The sequence below is a fragment of the Zingiber officinale genome, chromosome 7A (assembly GCF_018446385.1).
Source record: "Zingiber officinale cultivar Zhangliang chromosome 7A, Zo_v1.1, whole genome shotgun sequence".
Classification (NCBI taxonomy): domain Eukaryota; kingdom Viridiplantae; phylum Streptophyta; class Magnoliopsida; order Zingiberales; family Zingiberaceae; genus Zingiber; species Zingiber officinale.
Window position 1 is genome coordinate 134,664,930 of NC_055998.1, and position 22,189 is coordinate 134,687,118.

At 36.4% G+C, this 22,189-nt stretch overlaps 1 protein-coding gene across 1 annotated transcript; it reads left to right on the forward strand.

The window, feature by feature from the left end:
- The first annotated feature begins 6,304 nt into the window (after positions 1–6,304).
- On the forward strand, positions 6,305–8,119 carry LOC121999742 (AT-hook motif nuclear-localized protein 23-like). Its single transcript, XM_042554381.1, has 2 exons — positions 6,305–6,439; positions 6,910–8,119. The coding sequence occupies exons 1-2, from the start codon at positions 6,305–6,307 to the stop codon at positions 7,873–7,875; spliced, it is 1,101 nt and encodes a 366-aa protein (XP_042410315.1). The 3' UTR covers positions 7,876–8,119.
- The last annotated feature ends 14,070 nt before the right edge of the window (positions 8,120–22,189 follow it).

Below are 22,189 nucleotides of genomic sequence, written 5' to 3' on the forward strand. Positions count from 1 at the left end.
TTATTTGCAGAGTTTGAACTCCATGAGCAGACTAATGCACGCCCGGTCGAGAAAGGTGTTGCTTTGGTTGCACGTACAAGCAGAACCCGGGAATCTAAAACAAAGCGCAAAACCTAAACCGAGTCCAAAGACGAATCGGAGGATGAAGACGAGATTGTTTCCGGGCTATTAAAGCTCATACGAAAGATCTGCAGAAATAAAAAGGCGACTCAAACGAACATGAGGGACAAGTCCGTAGTCACCTGCTACGACTGTAACCAGAAGGGGCACTACAAGCTGGACTGTCCAAACAAAAAACAACGAAGAAAGAAGGCGTTGAAGGTAACTTGGTCTGAGTCATTAGATGAATCTGAGACTGACGAAGAAGAACCGACAAGCTTCCTCGCGTTACCAGTGCAAGCCAACATTGTCGAAACTGAGTCCGAGCTCGAGTCTGAAATCGAGAGCGAGTCAGAAATCGAGTCCGAGCAAAGCCACGGATCCGCATCCGTTTTCGACGGACCGAACCCCACTGTAAGTTCTATACTCGCCGAAACTCAGTTAGATGATTTAAAGAATTTAGTTCCTTACTTGTTAAAAAAGTTGGTTAAATCCAACGTTCAGGTCAAGTCACTCCAAAAGGAGGTAACAACCCTTAAGGAAGCGGCTGACTCGAGTTCTTTAACTGAGCCAGTTCAAATTAGAAGTTCCACTCAAGTCCAACAACTTGAGGAAGAAAATTCTAATTTGAAAACTCAAATTAAAGAACTCAAGGACATGTTGGAACGGTTCACCCTGGGTTCCAAGAATCTTAATCTGATTCTTGGAAAACAGCGAGCTGTTCTCAACAAATCCGGACTTGGATTTAAAACCAAAAGAAAATACAAAGCATATCTATCCTTAGTTAATAGAAAAAAATAGAAACATAGTACAAGCATGGGTCCCCAAATCGAACTTGGTTAATCAAGTTGGACTTGGACTATATTGGGTCCCCAAGGATCATATCTACTATCTTGATAGACCATATCGAGGCTATGATCCAGGGGGAGCCAATAGAAAGACCATCTTTACCAATAAATAGAATTGTTTGATGTTTGATTTTTTTTTCATGTTTAGATTCAGGATAATTTAAGGACGTAGGCGTAATTTACACTTGTCCAGTTAAACCTAGGGGTTTCAAAAAGAAAATTAAATATATAATTTCTTTGAGCGGCTCTGTCTAGGAAGTGGTGGATGATCTCATACCCAAGAAGGTCGAGTGCCTCGCCACGACCTGGGAACCAATCTTAGAAATGTGTATTTAATTGACTAGCTGAAAAACCTAAGTTTAACTCAAATGTAAATTAATCCTTAGAAATAATCTAAATTCTAGATAACCATCTCACAAAATTACTTAAGATTACTTGATTGATAACTTAGAATTGGGTGAGATGGATCTAGGCTGAATCAACAGTATTAATCTTCAAATAAATTCAAGTTAATTAAATAAATTCAATTTAATCAAATGGATCAACTAAATTATTCTTGAAAAATTATTTTAAAAATCATTTTAAAACTCTTTAAAAAATTACTGAAAAATCATTTTAAAATTCTTTTAAAAATTATTTGAAAAATTATTTTGAAAAATGATTTTAAAAATCATTTTAAAATTCTTTTAAAAATTATTTGAAAAATTATTTTGAAAAATGATTTTAAAAATCTTTTAAAAATTATTTTGAAAAATCATTTTAAAAACTCTTTTAAATATTCTTTTAAAAATTATTGAAAAATTATTTTAAAAATCTTTAAAAAACTCTTTTAAAAATTATTTGAAAAATAATTTTAAAATTCTTTTAAAAATAATTTTAAAATTCTTTTAAAAATTACTGAAAAATCATTTTAAAATTCTTTTAAAAATTATTTGAAAAATTACTTTGAAAAATGATTTTAAAAATATTTTAAAAACTCTTTTAAAAATTATTTTGAAAAATCATTTTAAAAACTCTTTTAAAAATTATTTGAAAAATTATTTTAAAAATCATTTTAAAACTCTTTTAAAAATTATTGAAAATCATTTTAAAAATCTTTTAAAACCGTTTTTAAAAATTATTTTAAAAATCTTTTAAAAAACTCTTTTAAAAATTATTGAAAAATAATTTTAAATTCTTTTAAAAACTCTTTTAAAAATTACTGAAAAATCATTTTAAAAATCTTTTAAAAAACTCTTTTAAAAATTATTTTGAAAAATCATTTTAAAAATCTTTTAAAAACTCTTTTAAATTTTTTTAAAAACTCTTTTAAAAATTACTGAAAAATCATTTTAAAAATCTTTTTAAAAACTCTTTTAAAAATTATTTGAAAAATTATTCTGAAAAATCATTTTAAAACTCTTTTAAAAATTACTGAAAATCATTTTAAAAATCTTTTAAAAAACTATTTTAAAAATTATTTTAAAAATATTTAAAAAAAACTCTTTTAAAAATTACTGAAAAATCATTTTAAAAATCTTTAAAAAAATATTTTAAAATTTTTTTGAAAAATTATTTTAAGAATCATTTTAAAATCTCTTAAAAATTCTTTTAAAAATTACTGAAAAATCATTTTAAAATATCTTAAAAACTCTTTTAAAAATTACTAAAATCATTTTAAAATTATTTAAAAAAAACTCTTTTAAAAATTACTGAAAAATCATTTTAAAAATCTTTTAAAAAAACTCTTTTAAAAATTATTTGAAAATTTATTTTGAAAAATCATTTAAAAAATCTTTTTGAAAAAAACTCTTTTAAAAATTATTGACAAATCAGAACTTCTCATTTGTTCGAAGTTCGCTCCTCTAAGATTTTTATTTATTTGGAGTTCACTCCTCTAAGACTTCTCTCTTTATAGAGTTTACTCCTCTAGGATTTCACTTATTTGGAGTTCATTTTTTCAAGGCTTCTCTCTACCTAAAGTTCACTCTTCATAGTTTTTCCTTTGTAAACCATCTGGTACCTTGTATCTGTTTGGAGGTTTCCCCTTTGCTTAAAATCTAGTTATTCTTGACATTCCTAAGACTTCTCATCTTGCTTAACATTTGGCTATCCTTGACTCACTAGGACTTCCATTTAATGCTAAGCGTTCGATCACCCTTTGAATTGTTTGAACCTTTTACTTGTCAGACATCTGGTTTGCCTGACTTCCACCGATTGTCAGTCAACCTTGACCATTGTGGCAAAAGGCGAATACGCTCGTCCCCAGTGCCTCCGCCAGCCCGTCCCAAGGTCAACACGGAGAAGGTAAATCACGGGCGGCTACTAACCTTTGGAATAGTGACTAGCACATAAAGGAGGTATTTACCTCGGCTTTGCCAAGATTCGAACCTCAGACCTTATTGTGACAACACTTCATGTGCTAGCCATTAGACCCATCCGAGGGGACGTCAGTCAACCTTGACCATGCTTATACACTTAGAAATATTGTCCATCATCAAAATCTTAACCTGAAGGTCTATTACACCAATAACTCTCTTATGAGGCATAATGAACAATAATAAAATAGAAATGAGAGAAGGAGAGCTTACACGGATAGGAGACTGAGATGAGAGCTAGAACTAGAGGTGCGAGCAGTTGTAGGACAATAAGTAAGAGAACAAGTGTGATGTTTGGACTTCACTAGTGGACCCCTTTATAGAGAGGGATAAAAGGGCACAATAATGGAAGCGTCCGAGCAATGAATGACTAAGATCGCACTCAAATTTAAGGATTGCAATCTAATGGATACAAAAGTAGCCGACTAAAGGGAAACATTTGTGACACTGCAGGGTTGAGATTGCATTGGCGGTTAAAAGTGCAATCGGTCGGGCGACAAAACAGCCGATTAAGGGATGATGATGTTAGCATTATCCGCTGCTATCAATTGATGAAACCTCAGACATTGCAATTGTGCAACAAGTACATGTGACATTTACTCATGGAGGAGAAGTTCAAATGACAATGGAGAATGTAATACAATTGTCAAACACTTATTTCAGCAGCCCTAAAGCACCTGTTACACTCCTCATCGGGCCTTATCACTACTGTCATGGTCCGACTAAGTGTGTGTAGGGGGAGGACATCTGATATACTTGGGGAATGACATATATTACCCATCAGTCATATTATCCATGCAGAAAGATACACCTCAAGGGTTACATTAGACTCTAGAATTACATAGGACTTTAGAGATGCACTCATTTTGGGAACATTAATGATTAAGAACATCTTGTAATAAATTACACGGGACTTCAGCAATGTAGTCACTTTGAGAAAATCCCTGATCGAAAATATTCCTGAACAAATTACATAGGACTTTAGAGATGTGAGATTACACAGGACTTTAGTTGTGCACTCATTGTCCCAGGGCGTAGCGTAGACGGTGGGCGCATGATATTTCTGGCGTAATGACCAGGGGTCGATTCTCAGGAACTGACGACCTGAGGTTTACCCTGCCATGCGCCTATGGTCTGTGTACCTATATGAACCTCCCTCCATATCCGTGAGACCGATACTAAAAAGACCGTTAAGATAACGGATCTATCTTTAATTGTACACTCATTTTGGGAATATCTCTAATTGAGAATATCGATCTATGTAACATGTCAGATTATGGGAACATCCTCTATTAGAGGTAGATGGGACTAAAAGGGTAGGTGAACATCGACAAGGGTGAGAGCTCTCTCGCACTCGCACTCGCACTCGCACTCGCACTCGCTTTCATTCTTTTCCTTTCAACCTAGTGCTGAGTTGACTGTCGATGGGGGCATGTCAACCATCGTCAGTGTCCGTTGACACACGTAGGTACAAATATAGCTTGGATGGAAGGAAGCAAAGGTTTTACTGGCAAAAATTCACGTGGGGTGAGGAGGAGCCACCCCAACACATTATAAGTAATGTATGAAATCATTGAAGAAGAAGAAGATTGCTAGTTAGATGTTGGTTGATTGGATATTGAGTTGAGAGGCTAACACAGTGCAACACAATTAAGCTTGAGCAGAGCATGAAAAATGTAAAAATATCAATTGATATGTATTTACAATTGCAGAATTCTCAAAAAATGTACTTAACTTTTGATTTTTCAAATTAAGTATTTATTTTTTATTTTACCTCTTTCTTCAATCACTTTGATGTTATATTAGAAAACCACTACTATTATAAAGGGTTAATAACTTTAAACCCTCTTGTATTTTATAGCATGCTACATTTTACACCCCCCCTCCTCTATTTAAAAAACTACACTTAACCCCCCTTTGATATAAATAAAAAAGAGAAAAAAAAATAAATGATCAAAATAACCCTAATCTAAACCAGACTTTTAGAAAAAATAAAAAATAAAAATAAAAATAGTCCCGTAAGATCGTAAAACTTAACTTTAACCCAACCTGAATTATATATAGACCTAAAAACTCACTTGTTCATAGAAAAAATATCCTCACAAAATTTACACATGCACCAGCATAAATAACAGAAAAATAGCAACTCTGAGAGGGTAATCAGTCAAAAACTTATTCCACCAAACAAAAAAGAACTAGAATTCTAAATTGATAAATCAAAATTAAATAAAGATACAATAAATTTTATCATTAAAAATCAAAATGAAGACTCTTTCATGATTTATAAAAAATTAAAAGGTCTTTATTTTGATTTTTAATGATAAACTTTATTCTATCATTATTTAATTTTGATTCATCAATTTAAAATTCTGACTCTTTTTTGTTTGATGGAATGAGTTTTTGACTGATTATCCCTCTCAGAGTTCCTATTTTTCTGTTATTTATGCTGGTGTATATGTGAATTTTGTGAGGATATATTTTCTAGGAACAAGTAAGATTTTAAACCTATATATAAATTAGGTTGGGTTAATGTTAAATTTTTAATGATCTTACAAAATTTTTTTTATTTTTATTTTTCATTTCCTTCTAAAAGTTTAAACACAGTTTAAAAATTAGTACTATTGCATAGTGGTAGTGTTCTTTGAACACAACACTATAGTGATTGACGGAAAGGTCAATGAAAAACAAGTGTATTTTTAAAAAAATTTTAAAAAATTAAATGCGCCTTTGAAAAAAATTATATAATTTTAAATCTGTCTTTTATAAATCATTGTAAAAAAAAGAATAATGTTAAATGATCAAAATTTGATCAGTCATGTACAAAGATATTTTAATAATATCATATTTATATATTAATTACATGTATATTATAATTGAAAGATATAAATTTCTGCAGGTCTGACCAACAAAATTTACTGTAAAAAAAAATAATAATAAGCGACGCAAGTTTATAAATTGCGCAAAGTGCAGACTCTAAAAGTGGCAAAATGCGGGCGTACGATGCTTCAGATGCAAGTAATGAGCGGCATTAAGGATGGGAATGCCAAGGGCAAGCAGGCAGGTACAGCAGTACGCAAGGCAGATGACCAAGTGCAAAAGCCAATAAATAGCTGTACCATCGAGCAGCAGCGGCCGGTCAGATTACAAAGTGCATCTAAAAGTAAAGAGAGGGAGGCCTTCTGTCGTTTCGAAACAAAAACTGATCAAACCCCAAAGCAAAGTGCAAATTGGCATTTGCCTTTGTAAATTTACCAATCAACCACTTCAATCGAGATTATATATAAATAAATAAATAAATAAAGTAAAAAGAGTAAATTGCGTGCCCCTCGTTGTCGATCGTCCCCTGCGTGCCCCTCGTTGTCGACCAACTTGCTAGGGAGGCCAAGTTCTTTCTTTCTCCCTCATCTCATCTCATGGAAGCCAGCAATAATTAGCCAAACGGAAAGCACTGGTGGTGACATTGATAACCAGGACAGAGTTAGCTAGGGTTTCGTTGTACTTGAGGGGCGATATATACCCAAAGCGCGCCACACAAATTGATGAGAAGCCACAAAATATTGGATCTCATCTCTTCTTCTTCTTCATCGTCTTTGCCGCAGTTGTAGCTAGCTCTCCTCCTTCCTTCCTTCCTTCCGTCCTTCTCCAGTCGTACTACTTTACAGATCAGATCAGATCAGATCAGATCAGATCAACTGGAGAACAGGTGGTGGGCAGGGGGCGTGGCGACGGCCGGGGTCGACTCGGTCGTCGCTACCTCCTCTTCTGCTTCCCCCTACCCCTCACTCCGCCTGCAAGATCCCAATCTCAACGCGGACCACTGCGCGTCTACAAATAACGCCGCCGCCGGCAACCAACTCCTCGAAACGGGCAACGACAGCGGCGGATCCGGCGGACCTGCAGGTGGACGCCGACCCCGCGGCCGCCCCTACGGGTCCAAGAACAAGCCCAAGCCGCCGGTGGTCGTCACGCGCGAGAGCCCCAACGCGCTGCGCTCGCACGTGCTGGAGATCTCCGCCGGCGCCGACGTGATGGACGCGGTCGCCTCCTTCGCCCGGCGAAGGCAGCGCGGGGTCTCCGTGCTGAGCGGCAGCGGCGCCGTGGCCGACGTCACGCTCCGCCAGCCCGGCGGCGCCGTCCTCGACCTCCGCGGCCGATTCGACATCCTAAACCTCTCCGGAGCCTTCCTCCCCCCGCCGTCCCCGCCGGGTATCACGGGGCTCACCGTGTACCTCGCCGGCGGGCAGGGGCAGGTCGTGGGAGGGAGTGTCGTCGGGGAGCTGTTGGCGGCGGGCCCGCTGATGATCGTAGCCGCCACCTTCACCAACGCTACCTACGAGCGGCTGCCGCTGCCGGACGACGACACCGAGGCCGCCGCAGGTTGCCTCCGGAACAGCCCCCGGTCGCAGCGGCAACCTCCATCCCCTGGCGGCGAACAATCAGGCGCCGATCGGCCGACATCGTCCGCACCGCTCTTCAATCTGCAACCGAATCTACTACCCAGAGGACAGCTGACCCAGGAGATGTTGGGGGGAAATCCAGCGTGGGCATCGCGGCCGCCGCCGTCCTACTGATAAACATATATACACATCCATCCCCCTCTTATTATTATTATTATTATTATTATTATTATTATTATTATTACATCCAAACTCAATTATTACAAACTCGTAACTTTATTTATGAATTTTATTTTCTTCTATTTAGCATTTTCATCTGCCGGGGCCTTTCTATCAATTTTCTGATGTGTTTTTGAGTCCAAATACTAATTCTTTTGAGTTCCTATTTAATTCAGCTTCCGATGTGCGTGCTTACTCATTTTTTGTTTTTCTTTTGTGATGTCATTGTGATCTCTGCCTAATTCTATTATTATCATTAATGGATTCTGAATTCACCATATTAAATCTGGACTCCTAGTAGACAAGGGCATAAGCTTTGCGAGAAGTTTGTATAATAAAAAAAATCTTAATAAAAAATTTTGAATAAGTGAGGTTTGAAGTTTGTAGTTCAAGAGAGGTATTGAAAATTTAAACATGTTTTTCTTTCGAAGATAGAGCTTGTAATTAACGATAAAGTAGTGTTGCATTTTGATTTTCGATTTGTAATATAGAGAATTATATGATTTATAAGTAGGCTCCATATAAAAGTTGTAGAGAGATTTTTTTTCATTATAGAGATAATAGTAGATTTTTCTTTTTTAATGTGACATTGATATGATACATTGGGGGTTATAAAAAACTCATTTAGAGGTTTAATCATTAGAAATGTCCTAAGAAGTACTCACGAAGTGGTAATAGAAATTAAGGAAATTCAAAAGGTAGAAAGAGCAGCTCAAATCCATATATAAATACAAGGTCCGTGAGAGGTTTGTAAAATTTAAAAACCTCAATAAAAAAGTTTGAATCATTGTAGAAGTGAGGTTTGTAGTTTAAGAGCAGGATTAACTCAAATATCTTTTTTCTCTTAAAAATTGAATTTGTAATTAATGATAAAATAGTGTTACATTGTGATTTATGATTTATAATATAGGGAGATATGTGTTTTGTAATACCCACAAAAAAAAGTTATAAAGGGATTTTTTTTTCATTATAGATAGTATAGTAGATTTTTTGTATGTGCCATTGATATGACACATTGGAGTTATAAAAAAAATCTTATTGGACAGTGCTAAATGATTAGAATCTGACCCGTTAGAATGAATTTTTTAGTAATTTTTAGAGTTATTATTAAGGGTATGCAAGTAATATCATATTTTATAAGTCAATTATATTCTTTCCCACTTATTTTAATATTTAATTTTTAAAAATTATCTCTCTATATTAGATTAATTGCAGTTCCAAGATGACATGAATTTCTAAGGGGCATGCATTGCTTAAATCCTTTATGAATACATAACTTAAGCTGAACCCTTATATATTCATTTTTGATTGTAAAGATTTCTTAAGAATCTGAATCGTGTTCTTTTCTATTTCACGTGCTCTACTCTTAATGGACTGAAGATGAAGGGTCTCAATTGCTCTACATGGTTTGCAATAGCAAACCAAAAGACATGGGAGACCATGCTATGGTTAAGAAACTCATTTTGGGTGTAGTGATTTTAAAAAATCCATTCGCTGAATAGTCTGATCCCCAATATTCTGTCGTGTTAGATTTATTACAATTTGAGAGTTTGATTGGGCCACCTCCATCATTTCCTTACCCTTGCACTTATTTTTGATCTAAGCCGATCCAAAATCCGTACTTACAATATTTTTCTCATAAATAACAATTCTAGATACTAATTAGATAAGATCGATTTGATTGTTCACTTTGAGCCGAATATTAGCTTTGAATTTTTAGTTAAATTGATATATGTCTTATAAGCTCAATTTTGAAATAAATAATCTGGGTTGGATGATAGCATAAAACATGTTTTTATTTATAGCGCAGAAGAACAGAGCAACACCATAATGTAAACCCCCAAAAAAATCACTACACAGAAGGGCTATCAAAAACCACAATCACTGAGACAAATTTACGAGGAGCTTCTTCTTTCACACATTCTAAAAATAGCTCATACGTCTTTGGTAGAGGAAAATTTTCCAATAACATGTCCTTGATGTATTCCTCTATAGCTTCTTTGCAACTCTTAATTAGAAACTCCTTCATCTTGCCCTTCAAATCTTTCATTTTCTTCGTCAGCTTCTTTTGTACCTCCTTGAGATTAAGATACAATGTCTCCATACTCTTAAGCGATGGAGGAACGAACCACTTGTCGCTTCAAATTTTCTTGATCGGTGTTCTTTATGCTGTTATCGTATAGGCGAATTGTAAGATGATGATTAGGTTTAGCTCGTTTAAATAGGATTAATATTTGACCACTATTTTGCAATAGGATGACGTTTTGTATTCTCAAGTCAATACATACTTCCCAAGAATATATTAGAATAGAACACTAGTTATTGATATTAATTATGTATACCAAATTAAGATGGTGTTTTGTATTCTTTAGTCAATACATACTTTCCAAGAATATATTAAAATAAAACATTAGCTATTGATATTAATTATGTATACCACATATTTGAAGGATTAACTTTTTAATTATATATATATATATATATATACACACACACACACATGTCGATGGAGGGAAGCCTACCTGGCACGGGGTCAACTGCCACGTTGAAGGTCAAAGTCAAGGTGGTCAATGCCCAAGCGTCAAAGGGCCGAACGGAAGATAATTACAGTGGCTGGTTGAGACAGTCAGGCCCCGACCGAAAGGATACGGGTCCGAGCAGACCCCCACTCAGCCTCAGGATGATACGCAAGACAGTTGACACTCGATACGGAGTGGCATGACGCTGCACGGGACCTAGCCCGGGACGCAACGAAGTCACGACCAAGCGGCTACCCCTCTCGGCCAAGCAATGGGACCTGGCCAGGGACGGGACGGAGTCTCGACCGAGCAGCTACCCCACTTGGCCCAACAATGGGACTTAGTCATGGACAGAGCGGAGTCCCGGACGAGTGGCTACTCCGCTCGAACAAGCAGCGGGGCCACTATAATATCTCTCGACGTCCTTTTGGGAGATAGTATCGTTGACATGAGGCATGGTCAACATGCGAATCATACGGCCGAAGCTTCTACTATCGTGTCAGGGATATGCATGCCCTGTTAAGGTATGGTATCAGGAGTACTTTCCTGACAAGGCCCTTTCAGGAGACATATGGGAGAGCGTGCCCATACCTCGAGAAGCGTGCACATCGCCCACCAGAGTTTTATTTAAAGGGGGGTCCTTCATCGGTGAAGGTACGCGTTACTATTGTATTCCATTGTTGTTACTGTTGCTCTGCTTCTCCATATTTTCTGACGACTGATTTGAGCGTCGGAGGGCCAACACCGAAAACCTATTCCCTGGCTCGACACTGACGTCGTTTGTTTTGCAGAGCGGAGAGAAGTCCACATCCGGTCAACGAAGCCGTCATCTCCCAACTTTCCAGCTTCACGGTTTCGGACAAGATCATTTTGGCGTTGTATGTGGGAATGCAACCTGCATCTGAACGGGAAGATGGAAGACGCTAGACGCTTCACAACAGTGATCCGGACGCAAGAGGAACTCAACATATTGATACAAGCCCGAGCGGTGACGTTAAACCCCTATCTTCGTTAACTGTCAAGCAGCGACGTTAAATCCATGTCTTCGTCAACTGTCAAGCGGTGACGTTAAACCCCTGTCTTCGTCAACCGTCGAGCGGTGACGTTAAACCCCTGTCTTCATCAATCGTCGAGCGGCGACGTTAAACCCCTGTCTTCGTCAACTGTCGAGCGGCGACGTTAAATCCCTATTTTCGTCAATTGTCGAGCGACGACGTTAAACCACTGTCTTCGTCAACCGTCGAGTGACGACGTTAAATTCTTATCTTCGTCAATCATCGAGCGACGACATTAAACTCCTGTCTTTGTCAACGGTCAAGCGGTGACGTTAAACCCCAGTCTTTGTCAACCATCGAACGACGACGTTAAATCCCTGTCTTTGTCAACCGTCGAGCGACGACGTTAAATCCCGGTCTTCGTCAACGGTCGAGCGGCGAACTTAACCCCTACCTTCCTCAGCGGTCGAGTGACGACCTTAAACACGGGACTTTATAAAAAATAGAATATCGACGGATGTAAAAGTGGATAGGCCGTCACCGATCGAAAAAGATACATTTGTAAATATAGAAAATGCCGAAGTGAAGATATGGAGCAACAGGAAAAACTCGCCGAACGGGCGATTAAGTATTAACACTTCAAAAATTCTTACAAAAGCATGGAGGGCAATACGAAATCATGCAACATTTGCACAAGCGGGCTCACTCGAGGTAATCCAAAGCATCGTTAGGCAGCGACTCGGTCAGCTTGTCCCGGCTAATGACATTGTTTGTCAGGGTAATCGGAATGTAGCCGCCTTCCCTGAGTTGGTCGAGTGTTCCGTCGATCGAGAGGTTGAAGAGGCGGAGGGCCCGATCGGCGACCTTTTCATTAAAAATGTCTGCGTGGAGGTAGACCTTTTTCATCAACTCGAACCTGCTGGATTCGGCTCCTTGATAAGTTTCGAGGGCCGTTCGGGATGCCTGCAGCTTCTCCTTCAATTGGGTCAGCTCCTCTTCCTTAGCATCAAGCTGGGCCTTCGTTACAGACTGATCGGCTAACTTGCCCTCTCACTCGACATTCAGCGAGGCCTCCACATCCTTCAGGTTTTGAGCTACCACCAAAAACTCCTTATTTTTTATTTCCAAGTCTTCTATCGCCCAAAGCTTCCTGGTGTTGGCTAAGTGGATCTTGGACTCGAAAGAGCAAGCCTGTTTATTAAGCCAAGCCAATAGGGTGGCCTGCTCGGTATTTTTACCCTTCTCTGCTTCAAGCTGGTCAGAGCTCTTATTCAGATTGGTTCTTAACTGAACCATCTCAGCATTCATCTGCTCCAGCTGCGCCTGAGAAGCAGATGATTGGTCGCTTGGAGCACAAAGCTGCTGGACTTCATGCTCCAGATAAGCAAGCCTGTGGCACATGGCTATGCTTTCCACCCAGTACTACAAAGACGATAGCAGTATATAAGCCGAACGGTCAAAAAAAAGGGTGAGAGAAGAAGAAGGTATACATACCCCAGTAGACATCTGGGTGTGGCTATTCGCCAGTTCCCTCGGAGCTATAATCACCACACGGGTTCGAGCATCAACCCATATCTGTGCGAGCGGGCTTTAGATTCTTATTTGATGCTCGGGGGTGAGGGGTGCTGGGTCGTCCGGATTGCGATACTCATCAGTCGGTAAGTGGATGATGGTCTTTATTGATCTCTGGCTGCTCAGACTAGAAGGATCAGAAGTTGCCCGACCCATGTGGTGGGAGGAGACTAGCCAGATGCGAGACACTTGCACTGCTGGCAAAGGCGAGGGCATGAAGGCGATCAGCGGGGCGCAGATTATCCCGTGAGGCAACCCAGACAATGAAGGCATCCAGTCGGAGGATAGGGACATAGGGAGTTCCCCAATTCCCTGCTCGAGAGGTGGAAGAGAAGTCTCACCTAACTCGGATTACAATCGGGAGACGACCGTGGTGGGGGTCTACAGGGCCGAAGTTGCAGATCGGGAGGTCCCCTCCGCTCAGCGTCTTTTGCGTTGACGAAGGGCTCTTCGGAGGTGGTCGACTCTGAGGCAACCGATATAGGGACCATTGATGGCCGAACAAGCAGAAGATTCATTGTTGTAGCTGCTGCGTTGCTCGTAGCTATCCGGCTCCCCCCAACTCCACTCCCCAACACTTGAGTTCCCTCCTCGTCGAGCTGATCCTCGCCGAGCCAGGGAGTCACAATTCATAAATACAAAATTTAAGGAATGGATAGGGTAGTTGATGCAAAGATTTTTTTAGCTACCCTATCCAAAATTTAAGTTAAAATCTTTGGATAGGGTAATTGGTGTGGATGCTCTTATCCAGTAGGTCTCTCGTCTTGTGAGATAGTGTTATGGATCGATTATTACTAGGGACATTATAATTTCTATGATGTATGATGAATGATTACTGAGTAGGTCTCTTGTCTCATGAGATGGTATCACAGATTAATTATTACTAAGGATATTGCAATTTCTATGATGAATGGTTACTGAGTAGGTCTCTCGTCCCATGAGATAGTGTCACGAGTCAATTATTACTAGAGACATTATAATTTCTATGATGTATGATGAATGATTACCAAATAGGTCTCTCGTCTCTTAACAATGTCTGTTCAAGGCATAGGTCATTAAGACCTATATGCCTAGGGCCAACAAAATTAGGACCCATATATATATATATATATATATATATATATATATATAAATAAAGCCTTTGAGTCGGGTATATTCTTGATAAGCTATGTATATACTATCAAATATCATATCAGGCAAAGGTTCGACTTCAACATTTAAATTATCCGAGAATCCTTCTACAATCTGGATACTGTCAACTTTGTCTAAGTTGAATTGGTGTTCAACTTTGAATTATTCTCGAACAAATTTTCATCATCAGAATTAAAAAAATTTTACCATCAAAGAATCCCTATTTATGAAGTTTTCGATCTCTATAGTTTTTGATAAAGAAGAAGAAGAAGAATATAATTAATGTTGTGATTTTTAATTTTAAGATCAATTTGATTTTTGAACTTATCAAAGTCATCATCGAAAAGAGTAATATAATTAACAACTAATTACTATTTTTTTTATAGGTAAATGTTATCAACAATTCTCAATAAATTTTCAACTTGATTTACCGTTCCTAATAAAATTTTAAACTAATTCTTTTAAGTTCTACAAAGAAAAAAGTGAAAATAATTAATAATTTAATTAATGATTAATTCATAATTTATTATATATAAATATTATTAATAACATTTAATTAATTTTCTAACGGGCTAAATTCTGATCACACATAGATCTACCGATCTTTATTTAGGTCTTGGGAGAAGTTTAACCTCCATCGTCCCTTCCAATAATTAATTCTGAACCATGACTGTCACACATCTAATCTAATGTAATGGCATGGGTCAAAGTCCAGAACCTATTCATCTGCATCGCCCATCGTCTTAATTTTGTCACTTTATAGAATGTCACCATTATTCTATAATTTCCGATACTCTCCTCTCCTCTACTCATTCAGCTCCTTAACATACGTTTTACATATACAAACGTTAATATTAGAGTGAAAAATGAAATCATCATTTTAGTAGTCCTTTTACGACGATCTCATATTCTTTAAAAAAAGGATAACTCATAAGAGACATTTAAATATTTTACATCTACTAAAAATTAATTTTAAAATCTATTAAAATAACCATCCACTCATACCGTACCAAATATGATGGCTCATCTCTAATATTTGTACTCCATGTGCAAGTCACTCTCATATTATTCTCCTCTACCGTGACGTGACCGTGAGGTTGGTTTTGGCTCATCCTCGATCGGCTGTTATTGCTTATTCTATTCGATATCATATCTTTAAGATAGAGAGATCTACTTATTCCAACTTGTATTTTTGAAGTTCCTACGCATCATCTAACTTAATATTGTGCCTAGTTTGAAGGGAGGCACTGCATGATTCTGCAGACTTTGGAAGGAGAGATTTCTCTTTTCCTATGTTTTCTTACTCAACAATTACTACAGAAGCTTGGAGGCAATGGGGAGACAGTGACGTAGAAGTTTGCAAGCTCAAAGGAGGTGTAGGTAGAGGTAGAGGCGGTAAATGCGACAATGAATATGATGATATTTGTGATGAAGGCAATAATGAGCTAGAACAAGTGTTAAAGGCGTCTAACATTAGGTCAAATAGGCCAATTTCTTCTCTTCTTCTTCCTCCTCCTCCTCCTTCCCTTGGTCAACTTCTTTAGAAGTAGACGTAGCTCTTTCTCTACCTCTTGTTGATTCTCATCTCTCCTCGTGAGCTATATTAAAGTAAACATAACATGTTCTCATGGATATAGTGTAGTGGAAGAATACTTAGGGGGGAAAAATTAAGAGGATCAGATTTGAATTTTAGTAGGGATAAATATTCTAAAGATTAACTTTTAAATATGTATAAGTTGTGATGAAGGCAATAATGAGCTAGAACGAGTGTTAAAAGCGTCAACAATGAGCTACCATTAGGTCAATAGTAAAGTAGCTAGGTCAATTTTCTCTCTTCTTCATTCTTTTCTTGATCGAGTTCCTTAGAAGCAGACATAATTCTTGTTCATCCCCTTATTGATTCTTCATCTATCATTTTTTTTTTTTCATTTTTCTCATCATACTTTTCCTCTTTTCATTTTTTTCATCACATTTTCTCTCTCATCACATTTTATCTCTCACCATAGGATTAACAATAGAACTCATATGAAGACCTCCTAAATACAAGATGCGAAGGATGGAATTTTCTTCACTTGACAAATTTTATGTTCCATTCTCAAAAGCATAGAAGATAAGAATTTACTACAAATGATTGAGCTTATAGTATGGGGAAAAGGGCACCTTTCATAACACAATAATAACAACAATATAATTAAATGGTGGCATCTAATATGAATCATTAGAACGCCTTCAATACATATTTAATCCGCATTTTGCTTGTATGTCTTGACTATGTTATCCTTTATGTTGGTAATGCGTTAGCTTGTGACATTTGAAACTATCTTTTTTATGTGTTTAACTATATGATTTTGTCTGATAGACATGGGTTGGATTTTCATTGTTGGTTTTAATATTAACTTAAGATGTATTATAATAATAGAAAATTTTAATTAACAATAATTGCCATCGACAATGTATTATCATCCATCCATTAATTTTGAAAACATGCTGTCCGATATTCTCTCATGGTTTTTTACTCATAATATAAGGATGTAACAATTTAACTAGATTCAAAGTGATGGATTTAATAAAAAAAAATTAGAGTACTTTTATGACAAATAAAATACACGTGTAGGGTGGTCAAAAGTCACACTTTATATTTTTGCCAAAATGAGTGGCCATGGAATTTCCAATTAAAGGGTGTTTTGACATTGGTACCTGAGTCAACCCGACATAGTGAAGACTGGTTTATCAAGCTCTTAATTGTCCACGTGCCCCCATTAATTTCACATGTTCAGATACTTGGCTTGTCACATCGTCTGATGGAACGTCACTTATTTAATGCCTCAACTAACCAAGCAATTTGAATTGGATAAAAATAAGAAAAGCCCACATATTATCTGAATTGCTAAGTTTATTTAAAAAAAAATTAAAGGAATGTTCTATCGATATTTCTCCTTATATTAACGTTATTATAATAACTATAGAATAATTTATAAAAATATAATATTTATATATTAATTTTTTTATTAATTTATCTTAACACATTCTCTATAACTTTTTTGAAAAAAATCCTTTTAATAATTGTAATGATTATTAGAAATATCATTTTAATTTGACCATTCAAATTTATTTTAAACAATGTCAACTTTAAAATTCCCGAATGTTACTATTATTTTATTTTATTTTTTTGTAAATTTATGCACTCATATTTTTTCAAACTCAATTGCGTTATCTGATGGGCATTTTGTCAACTATTACTGGCGTGGCGTGTAACGTACGTGGGGCCTCGGGTTGAGACCAAAGTCACCGAAGTCGGAATGTAGTGGTAATGTTAAGAACAGATTTACATTAAGAGTTAGCATGGTCATATATTTGGACTAGGTGTTTTAGTCGATCAGATCTTTTGTTTAATTATATTATATTGAACCCTTCGAGATTGATGAAATCCCGTTCTATATAAGTGTCTTTTAGAGCTGAGTTCACTTGATCACTCAGGGTGGGACTAGCTAGGTCATAACTTTTGGCCAAGTATTTCAGTTGATCAGGTTTATGGTCCGATCGGATGTGCTAAACACCCGGTCCAATCGGACTCTGTAGTCGAGTCCTCGAGAGGGACATCATTCCTTAGTCGATCTGATCCCGTCTACAAATGAAGTTCAATCGAACGATAAGAGGACTTGGTCGGCTTGCCAGCAAAGTATATCAGGGACCCATCAACCCAACCGTCTAATATTTCATTTTGACGTCTTGTGTAACCGTTGTCAAAGAAATAAAGGAATATTCCTTGTGCATTCTTTATGAGGGAAGCTTTTATTCTACAAACCACAAAGTGATGGGTCCATTTTTAGAAAACATTCATAATGATTTGTTTGTTTTTTGGATAATGTCTCAAGATTTATGTACATAAGAATGGTAATACAATAAAAGGGATCTCCATATAAAGTTATAGGTACACGAGATTACGCATTCAGAGTCTATTGTTATTCGTTATCATTCCTTGCATTCTTTTTCCGAAACAATCTGTTTGACTTGAGCGTCGATGTGTCTGTGCTGGGATCCCTTCTTAACCTAGTTATCGATATTTTTTCCCTCTACTTTGTATTTTTAATACACAAAAGTGTTCGACGTCATTTTCTTCTGGCTCGCAATTTTTTCATGATCAATATCAGAATCTATTGCACCATCTTCCCCTATCAGCTACTATTTATGCACTCATGTTGGTAGAAAAGTCGAATTTCGATAAAGTCGAGGTAAATACCTCTTTTATGTGTATTCCAAAAGTGAGTAGCCGTCCGTGATTTACCTTCTTCGTGTTGGTCTTGGGACGGGTTGGCGGGGGCATTGGGGGCAAGCATATTCGCCTTTTGCTACCATGTTGGTAGAAAAGTCGTCTCCTCGGATAAGTTTAGTGGCTAGCACATAAGATATTGCCACCATGAGGTCCGGGGTTTAAATCTCGGCAGAGCCAAGATAAATGCCTCCCTTATATGCTAGTCACTATTCTAAAGATTAGTACCTGTCCATGATTTATTTTCTCCGTATTAATCATGGGATAAATTAACAGGGGCGCTTGTCAGTATGTTGGTAGAAAAGTCAAAGTCAAAAGAAACCTTGATTGTCTTAGCAAATGGGTGGTTTTCAACTTCTCTGAAATAATTTTTAAGTTGTACTTATTTCGTACGAATAACTTTTTGTTTCTTTACTTAAAATGTTAAATTTTTCACTAAACAAGAACACTAAATGGTTGATTAGAATTATATAATTATATATATATATATATATATATATATATATATATATATATATATATATATATATATATATATATATATATATATTCTTACAAAGAGGAGTACAGATAAGTTGATTGGTTGCTATTAGAATTTCAGTTAGAGAAATGAAATTCTATATTGCATGTCTGGGTTTATTGAATACATTTAAATTCTAATAATCATTTTATTCATGTGAATATATGGTTCCTTATTTTCTATTAAATTTTATAGTACAATTATTCTTGTTTTTATTGTAAAATTAACTCAAAATTAATATCAAATAACTCAAGATTGTGATGGCTAGGTATCAAAAATAACTACTTATTATTTTAAAAATTATTTGTCCTTTATTTATTATTTTATGTTGATTTTAGGTGAATTAGATTGCTAAAGGGGAAAGAATCATGTGCTTGTAAATTAATATTACTTTTTTTTTACTACGATCGCATTAAAGACATACAAATGAAATAGACAGAAAGTAAAACATATCAAGACATATTGATTTAATATGTTCATCATTCCCTGGAATTATTTCCTCCATTGTTATGACATTTTAAGAGACTCATTCCCAGAATTTATTATTTTTTTCCTCTTTTCTTATGAAATTACATTTGTACAAGAAGTTTACAATAAGAAATTGATGCAGAGGATCCGGGATTCGATAGATCATTATTTTTTGACTCGGATATTAAAACGTATGAGACATATTATGGGTTAAATGGAAGCTTGTTTAAGGGCTTATAATTCATTATGAGGTGAAATTTGAAATAACCCGTCTCAGGCCGAAAATGTCATTTAAGATTGTTTCAAAGAGTCTTTTCCTCTTTCTGCTAAGATATTTAGGGTGCATTTGGTCTGTCCCATTTTCATTTTCATTTCCTGAAAAATACGTGTTTTTTATTTTTTAGAAAATGATTTTTCCACGTTTTTCATTTTCTTAGAAAACACTCTTTCATTTTCTTAAAAATGAACGTGAAAAATGTAAAACAAACGCGTTTTCCATTTTCTCAGAAAATGAAAACAGAAAACAGCGTGGAAAACGTAAACCAAACGCCCCCATAGTTTTTCTATTAAGATTTTTTTTTCATTTTTACTGTTTGGGTCTATTTAAAATAATAATTGTTTAGTTGATGTTAGAGATTTTTTTTAATCAAATTTATTTTGATTAAATCTAATGACAGCAATTTCTCTTTATTTATCAATTTCTTTTTTTTTCGTTTTTTCTTTTTTTTTTTTTAATTTCTCGGTGAAATTCAGCCTTTAGAAGGCTAAAAACATTTGCAAGAAGATGACCTTAATTCTATGTATTGTTCTTTGTCGCGACTCTAGTTCCCCTTATAAAAGGTTCCTGAAGCAAATGCTAGACACGATCTTGCTAATGTGGCATTTGTTTAATTTAGCCGACTAGAAATGGCTTATTGGTCGATTAAAATTGTGATCGACCATAATCAATTTGTTAGCCAACCAAAACTGACTAATTAACAACTGCTTCCTCCAATTTTCAACGTGCCCATCTAATCAACTAAGCTATGCCCACTAGTCGACTAGGCTTGATAGAATCTTGCAGCTCCTATGGTTCCTCTGATTCTAATCCATGTCATAATCTCTAATCCATATGTCTTTTACTCGACTAAATCACACGCATTAGTTGACTAGGCTTGACCGATTCTGCCATGCCACACTCTGTTAGTACCCGGAGTGTTAAAGCGGAGATCTATGGAACCAAGCAGTTTGAACTAAGGTTGTTTTGATGAGTTGTCAAATTAATTTAAGTTATACCTAGCTTTTATTAATGATATGTATGTCTTAATGTGCAGGGACTTAAAAGAACACACAAATATCGGATGCTTTAGGATTTAGTGAAGTATGGTGAAGGATTGTATAGAACACCCGAGAGATTGAAAAGGATGAGGAGCATTGAAGATAGTAAGATTTTGACACACAAAAAAAAAAAAAAACAAGTGAGCGAGCGAGCGAGAAAAATGACACAGGAAAAGATTCGATGGGCTTGATACATTCGAGGTACGAAAAACTACGTGGAGTAGAATGATATCATGGGGAGTGAGCATCCAAGGGATAAAAAACTGAGAGGACGTCTAATCAAAGTAAACTGATGATATGAATTGAGTAACCTATATTTAGGATGACAGTAGACTAAACTATAGGCAGACTCAGGCATAGTAGACTGAGTTAAGAGGTTTGGGTGACTAAAATGAGGATTTTTGTCGGCTGGATCTTTCGGTCCGCTGAACATCAAATTCGGTCAACTTATGCATATTTGTTTGGCAGGTTATCGCTAGAGTGGATTGAGATTGAAGATTATGTCAGCAATAGGTTGAACGAAGACGGTCTAGTGGATGAGATTGACTTGCCACGTTAACGATTTTCGATCAGCCGATAAGGAATTTTCGATCAACTGGAAGTGCAACGTCTAAACTCTATAAAAGGATGTGACGAGCTCTTGTTCAACACAACACAACCACGATCAAAGCTCAAATTGTCTTCAAAGTTTATTGTTTTCCTTCTTCCTTTATATTGTATTAAATCATTATAGTGTTAAGACCAAAAAGAATTTAGATATTTCCATAATAATATGATATTGTCCACTTTGGACCTAAGTTCTCATTGTTTTATTTTTAGGCTCTACCTACCAGGTCTTCTTGCCCCTCGGTTCACCCGACTTACTAGGACTTCCTTTCTTAGCCGCAACTAGGACTTCTTGCTTGGTGTTTGGTCCTCTTAATCTAGACACAGTAGTAAGACTTCTTTTGTTTAAGGTCAATATTCTACTCACATGGTTTAATTAGATCATAGCTCTTGTGTACATTTAATCTTATCTGATGTTTGATCCTCTTGATCCGGACATGGGAGCCAAGACTTCCTTTATTCGAGGTCAATATTCTACTCACATGGCTTGGACTAAAAGGAATTAAGATATCTTCACAATGACATGACATTATCCATTTTGGACCTAAGTTCTCATGACTCTACTCTTAGACTCTATCCAAAAGGGCTCATACCAATGAAAATATATTTTTCTTATAAACCAATGATCTTTTTCATATATTTTTAATGTGAAACTTTGTTTATAACCTTACAACCCAACATATAGGAGTTTCTTCACCTTAGCTCCTTACTAAAGAGGAGAAGGATGATGGATAGACGCTTTTGTACATAGGCCTTAGATGTAGCACCTTAGGGGTGTGAACTAAGTAAGTAATTGAGTCAATCTCTCTTTTATGTTTATTTACTTTAATTAATGTATGTGTGTCATTACATATATCTAGCAGTTTTTTTG